This window comes from Chrysoperla carnea, chromosome 3, assembly GCF_905475395.1.
Source record: "Chrysoperla carnea chromosome 3, inChrCarn1.1, whole genome shotgun sequence".
Lineage (NCBI taxonomy): Eukaryota > Metazoa > Arthropoda > Insecta > Neuroptera > Chrysopidae > Chrysoperla > Chrysoperla carnea.
In genome coordinates this window covers 73,201,508-73,208,091 of record NC_058339.1, presented here as the reverse complement: position 1 = coordinate 73,208,091, position 6,584 = coordinate 73,201,508, and the positions used below count along the sequence as shown (strand labels likewise).

General features: G+C 30.4%; 2 protein-coding genes across 2 annotated transcripts; one reads left to right on the top strand and one right to left on the bottom strand.

Moving 5' to 3' along the window:
- Positions 1-259: 259 nt before the first annotated feature.
- Positions 260-6,280, bottom strand: LOC123295667 (RNA-binding protein 42). The gene is made up of 3 exons (XM_044877088.1): positions 6,047-6,280; positions 4,704-5,410; positions 260-416 (listed from the first exon to the last, which is right to left on the bottom strand). The coding sequence occupies exons 1-3, from the start codon at positions 6,085-6,087 to the stop codon at positions 280-282; spliced, it is 885 nt and encodes a 294-aa protein (XP_044733023.1). The 5' UTR covers positions 6,088-6,280; the 3' UTR covers positions 260-279.
- On the top strand, positions 912-1,458 carry LOC123295668. The gene has a single exon (XM_044877089.1). The coding sequence runs from the start codon at positions 934-936 to the stop codon at positions 1,375-1,377; it is 444 nt and encodes a 147-aa protein (XP_044733024.1). The 5' UTR covers positions 912-933; the 3' UTR covers positions 1,378-1,458.
- Positions 6,281-6,584: the final 304 nt, after the last annotated feature.

The window sequence follows — 6,584 nt, the reverse complement described above, 5'->3', positions numbered from 1 at the left end:
TATTTATAACGCGTGGATTTTATTCAATTTCATTAAATACATTACATACTTGAATTATTCTTTAAAACAACGTTAAAACATTTAATTAATTTAATATAATTACTAATTTAATGAGTGCATTTTAAACATTATTAATTTTTGAGAATATAAAATAAAAACACAATTGAATTATCAAATAATTATTGAAATATATTTACAACTGTTTTTTTTTTTGTTATTTAAATTATAATTTATTTGAATTACAAAGTTTATTGTTTTAATAAAAAAATTATTTCGAATTTATCGTCCATTGTTACCAGATGTGAGTAAATTAATTAATGCTACTTTTTCCTTTTCTTTTTTTCGTACAATATCCAAATTACGATTTTTCCAACAACTTTTACGTAATTTTATTGGTCGGCTACCAACATAACGTCCTAAAACAAATGCAAATTTTAAAATGATTTTTAAATTAATAATTCAAATATTTTGGGTAATCCTAATATTTTACTGTGCCTTGAAAATTGAAAGTCGAAAAAACCTGGGAATCTTTTCATATTAATTTTCGTGGAAAACATGTATTTCACGGTCGTCCACCAAAAACTGAATGTTTTTTCAGAATCAATTTTCACAACTTCTAGTATAATTAATAGTGTCCGACCGAAACTGGAATTTTTTACACTTATACAGACAGTTATCTATTCGTACAATCCGTAAACACCACGGAAGCAAACAAAGAATTTCATAGATCTCATGTTTGTCACCCTTGAAAGTTTTTTTTTTTGAGAGTTTGATAAAACTATGTAAACATTTGACGATTGATCGAATATTTTCCAAGAATTAAGAAAATGAAGTCCATTAATATTAAAAGATTAAATAATAATTTACATTTTTTTTTTATTTCAGAATTTCAAAAAAGGAAAAATGGTCACAAAACATATTTACAAGCACGCTATGACTTTCTACACGATAATAACTTTTACATGCATATTACATAACATCATCACCGTTGTAAATGGTTATCCAAGTTGGAAAAATATGGATAGATCTCAAAATTTATTAATAAATAATATTGATAAGAAAAAAGATGGATCTGCGTTTATATCTCGAGGATGGGCTGCAGGTGGTATGCCATTCAATGTCCTATACTTGAGTCAACCTCCACCGACACGAATGAATAATCTATCACCGGCTTCAACGCTATCATCATTTAAACAACATAAAATGACTTCGTCAACAAATCAAAAACATAATTCAAAATCAAATGAAATCGTAAATCAAACGCCACGACATCCTCCAGCTCCTGCTGGTACCCGAAAGAATACATTTCGTAAATCGTATTCGGTGATACCACAATTATTTGTCTCCTATGGATGGGGTCCCTTAGGACGTAAATAGGAAAATGAAACATATATGGAACAACAAGTAACAATTCTATTGATGTTTTTTGTGTTATTCCGGGTGAAAAATCTCAATGACGATGGGAAATTTTAATTATTATTTGTGATTGATTGATTATTGATGATTTTTTTACAAATGTTTTTCCAGAAACAAAGTCTTGTTTTTTTTTTGATAAAAATGTTGTAACAATTGTTTTTTGTTCACGATACGATCAAGTTTGTGGTTTTTTAAGTTTTTGAAATTGAATGCGAATTTAAAATGGGCCAAATGTGTAATCGTGTTGTACACGCATATTTAGGGTTTTGTTGTATATACTAAAAATAAAATTTGTCGCTCAAATTAGCGACGAGTAGCATCATCTTTCAAGAGAATAATTACGATTAGCTAATTAATTTTGATGATAACTACATTGTATTAGCCGGGAAGATTAAAAAAGATCCTCTAGATGGCAGGATATATTTGTACCCCCCTCTAATGTTGCCATCTAGCGGATCTTTTTTTAATCCTCCCAAGAAAAAGGCTAATTAAAGCATTATATTTTTTAAATAATACTGATAAAAAATTTTAACTACATAATTATAAACATTATCATATTATCATTAAGTCCGGACATACAATAATTAATAATTCCAGGCCTTTTTTCTCTGAAGATTAAAAAAAGATCCGCTAGATGGAAACACTAGGGGGGGGGGGTAAAATATGCCCTGCCATCTAGAGGATTTATTTTTAATCTTCCCAAGAAAAAGGCTAATTGAAATACGGATTTATAATAGAAAAATTGATCTAGAAATTGGGACGAATTTGACATTCTATTATAATAATGTTTTACGACACATAATTTTCAAAAATTTTTAAGAATGTCTTTTTATCTTGATTAAAATTACTTATCAAGTATTACCATCTTGAGATTTTGCAGATTTACGTGATTCGCCATATTTTAAGTCGGTTTGTTAACATTGAGTAACTTTGACATTTGTAAACCGATTGAGTTGATTAGATATGTTTTTGAAACGTCAATTAAGTACAATTTTATTCATGAATCAGTTTACACCGAAACAATACTCTGACATAATAGTGACGCTATACATCGAAAATAGTCATACAATTGTGTTAACACAAAGTTCATATTTTCGAAAATATCGCAGCCAACAAGTACCGCCCGACAACATTATTTAACGTTTAGTGTTATATTTTGTTGAGCACAGGACATTGGGATATCGTCAATATTCCGTTCATCAACGACCAAGGCATTCCAGAGCAAAGTTTCGTATCGTCACCGAAAACAGTTTTTGATGCCCGACGGAGACTTTCATACTCTCTGAAAAAAACTCAAAATTGTCGTATTTGGTTAACTAAAAATTCACAATGAGATTCTTGTAACGCCATTGCATGCCCAAAAACTATTTGGGCCAAAACACAGCAAAAAGGGTAAATTTTGTTTTGGCCAATAGAGTTGGCCACTTGATTCATGTATTCAAAAACTAATCCAAATAAATTTTAAAGAACCGAATTGAACAAAAATACTTCATGTACAGAAATCGGATGTTTTTTTCCAAAGTTGCTCAAATTTTATACACCAACATAAAATATGGCGCACCCTAATATAAATAAAACATAGTTTAAAAATTAAAAGGACAGGGGACGATTAATTTTCGAAAGAACTTAACAATTGGAAAATTAAAAGAGTTCTTACATTTGGGACGTACATGAAATTTTAGGGAATTCGTATTTTTACATTCAGCAACCAAACCCTAAAAAGGCACGGAGCCCTATCTTTTGTGAAAAATGCAAATTCTTTTATTAAGTTAAATGGCATACGTTTAGAGTTCCTACGGTGCTCAGAAAATATCAAGAAAGTGGTGATATTTTATTCCAACTCTAGTTGTGGGAACTGCATTTAAATATTCTTTTAAATAAAAAATTTGAATTAATTTGGAAAATATTCATAAATTAAATGTAAGAAATATACTTCTTTTAAACAATTTTTTTTTTTTTTTTTTTTTTTAATTTTAAATAAAAATTAAGTGTTTTAATTTAAATACATTTGGAATCAAAATGCCCCTTTTAAAAAATTGAAATATTTTCGATATTTTAAACAGCTGTATCTTTGTGAAAAATAGTCTAATCGGGATCATCTACAACTAATTTGATGCTTGAAATTTATAGTTTTTGAATACGAAGAAGAAATTTTTTTATTACTTTCAATCGCTTTGTGGTTATTATTTGAAGAGATACGGCAGTCCAAAGTAAAAAGTGTCTATTTTGCTTTTTCGGCGAATAACTCGATCTGAGAAGGTCATACTCAATGTCTTGTATAGTACTTAAGAACCCCGTTCACGGTTTTACAATTCATATCAAAATCTCAGCGTTTCAGCTCTGCGCATAAAATATTAAAAGATAATAAAAATGTTTGAGATATTGACTCAAAAACTAGAAAGTACAAGCTATCGGATCATACACAGAGTGGGCCATTTTAATCTATACACCTTAATATCTCGTTTTGTAGTTTACCAATTTTTAAAATAACTCAAACAAAAGTTGCAGGGGGCATCATGTTCTGACATCAGATGGGACCTAGTTCTTCGAGACAGAATAACACTTTAAATTAAAACGTTGATCCACATAAAAAGCTAATATTTTTCATCCAAACCATTTTTTCGAAAACCGTCAGCTTTCGGAAGTAATGCGACTTAAAAATATGTCATTATTGCATTTAATCGAAAGAAAACACGCTAAGTACGAAAAAAATACTGTAGCCAAAATTTGTCAAGGGCAATAGAGGACATGCGCTTATCGAAAGCTAACGTTTTTTTGAAAAAATGTTGGGAACAAAAATTGTTAGTTTTTTATGAGGATCAAGTTTCTAATTTAAAGTATTATTCTATCTCTTACCGTTTAGAATCAAAATTGGCTTTTAAAGAAACCCGAAAAACTAGATTCAATCTGATGTCAGAATATGATGTCCTCTATCAAACGCTGCAACTTTTGTTTAAGTTATTTTTTGATTGGTTAACTACAAAACGAGCTCTTAGGGATAATAGATTAAAATGGCCACCCTATATTTTTCATTCAGGTCATATCATTTTTCGCCGAGATATATCTGTTTGAAATTTCGATAAAAATTTGTTATAAGGAGCGATTTTTTTGCTGCCATGTTCATTTTTAATTCAAGTTCGAAGTCAGAAATGTTTTCTAAAAAGATAAAATACTTGTGTAACATATTTAATAAATGTAATCCCCTTAACCTTTTCCTGACTACGTGCTTGTATTGTAAAAACAAGATTATATTAATAAAAATAAAATTACCAAAAAAAAAAACTTACCATTCATTTCTTTCATAGCCTTGATAAAATCTCCTGGATCCTTAAAACTAATGAATCCAAAACCTTTACTTTTATTTGTTCGCTTATCTCGTACAACGCGAGCTTTTTGAAACGATGGATATTTATTAAATGTACGAATTAACAGTTCATCCGTTACATCGTTTCCCAAATCACCGCAAAACAATCGAAAATCATCATCGTCCCAATCTAATAACGTTTGATCTTCCCATATTTGTCCACCAGCTGTTCGTATAATTTTCTTCCCTTTTTTATTACGTTTATGTTCATCGGTACCAAATGATTGTAGAGCACTGCTCGCTTTACCTTGACTGATGGCAACTTCTGCAGCAATACTTGGTTTATCTGGTTTTAATTTCTTCAATTTCTTTTCCACTTCGGCTTGAATTGCTGGGATATTTAATACGGCTGGGATATTAATAACGGGATTGGATAAAACTGTTGCTTTGGCTGCGTAAATTTTTGGTGTAGCTGTTACGACAGCTGGTTGGGATACAACAACACTAGCGGGAGCTGAATATGTGGCTGCACTACTCCGAACTTGTTGTGGGATTAGTATTGGAGGTGGGGGTGGTGGAGGAGGAAAACTGCCGAAACCTGTGAAATCGGATTGTAATTTTTGTTGGACTTGATTAAATGTGTTAACGCCAATTACTTGCCTTGATTCACCCGATATTTCGGCCTCAAACCTAAATTTAAAAAATGTTATGTTATTAGGCTAGAGTATTGCGAAGTATGAATTTGCTAGATTTAAAGCAGTTCGGCCATCAGTGACTGGTCAACAAAGCAATTTGTATGGTGTAAATGTAATAAAATGCTCTAAAAATATCGTAAACTAGGAATTTGTATGACGTAAATGTAATAAAATGCTCAACAAATATCGTAACCGCGTCAAACACCAAAGTTTTTTTATGTTTTCTTTTATGGAAGGCGGCGTAAGGTAATGTTTTTTTTTCAACAAAATCTGTGACAAATTTTCTACATGATGAAAACTTTTTTGATCCTCAATCATCGATTAATTTTTGTACAATTAACATTATTGTGAGTTCTTTCATAACATACTGTGTTAAAAATCACAATTTTATAATGAAATATTTCAAAATTTGGCCCCGCAAGAAGCTCCAAAACTGTGTTTATTGTGATCAAGGGACTTTGAACGGGCAGCCCTCTGAATTGTCATTTACCGCAAAAAAAAATAAATGAATATTCACCGAACTTGCTCAAACAGCCGGACTACCTTAAACGAAAAACATGTTATTAAAGGAAGGGGGGAGGATATCTTAATTTGCCAGGATCTTGCCAAATAGAAAATTAAGAAATCATACCTGTTCATTTCATCTTCCATTTGTCTTAATTTATCATCCATTTTTAGTTGTAATTATTATTGAGCACTAAATCAAAAAACGAATATTTAGATTTTGAGAAAATATTAACACAATAAAACGTCCAAGCACATAACCTAACTTTTATATTTCAATGAACATTCTAGAAGATAATTCTAGATTTCATTCTTATAGCTCACTTTTAGAATTAAAATTGAATATTTTAATGCAATGAGAATAGTTTTTACTATTTTAAGAAATTGTCGATATTGAAAAACGATTTTTGATTTTAGACTTGTCAAAAGTCGTCATAAAAATATCGTGGGTGCGTTCACTTATAACAAAAATTATTATATATATGTCACCGTAATGTTGACTTTCCGTCAGATTGTAAAATAACTAATAAAATTGTAAATTTGATTTCCCAAAAAGAAGCCAAAAACCACCACAGCCCGTGCAAACTTGACCCAGATCAACTAAACAAAAGGTAATGAGTTCATAACCATTAATAGACGTTGAGTTAGCGCTAGTTGGAGTGGTT

What these genes read in the sequence shown, in the direction of transcription:
- LOC123295667 (XM_044877088.1), bottom strand. Translation starts at nt 6,087, where the DNA reads ATGGATGATAAATTAAGACAAATGGAAGATGAAATGAACAG. An exon ending in ATGGAAGATGAAATGAACAG is followed by an intron (nt 5,411 to 6,046) that starts GTATGATTTCTT and finishes TTTTAAATTTAG; the next exon opens with GTTTGAGGCCGAAATATCGG. An exon ending in GGCTATGAAAGAAATGAATG is followed by an intron (nt 417 to 4,703) that starts GTAAGTTTTTTT and finishes CATTTGTTTTAG; the next exon opens with GACGTTATGTTGGTAGCCGA.
- LOC123295668 (XM_044877089.1), top strand. Translation starts at nt 934, where the DNA reads ATGACTTTCTACACGATAATAACTTTTACATGCATATTACATAACATC.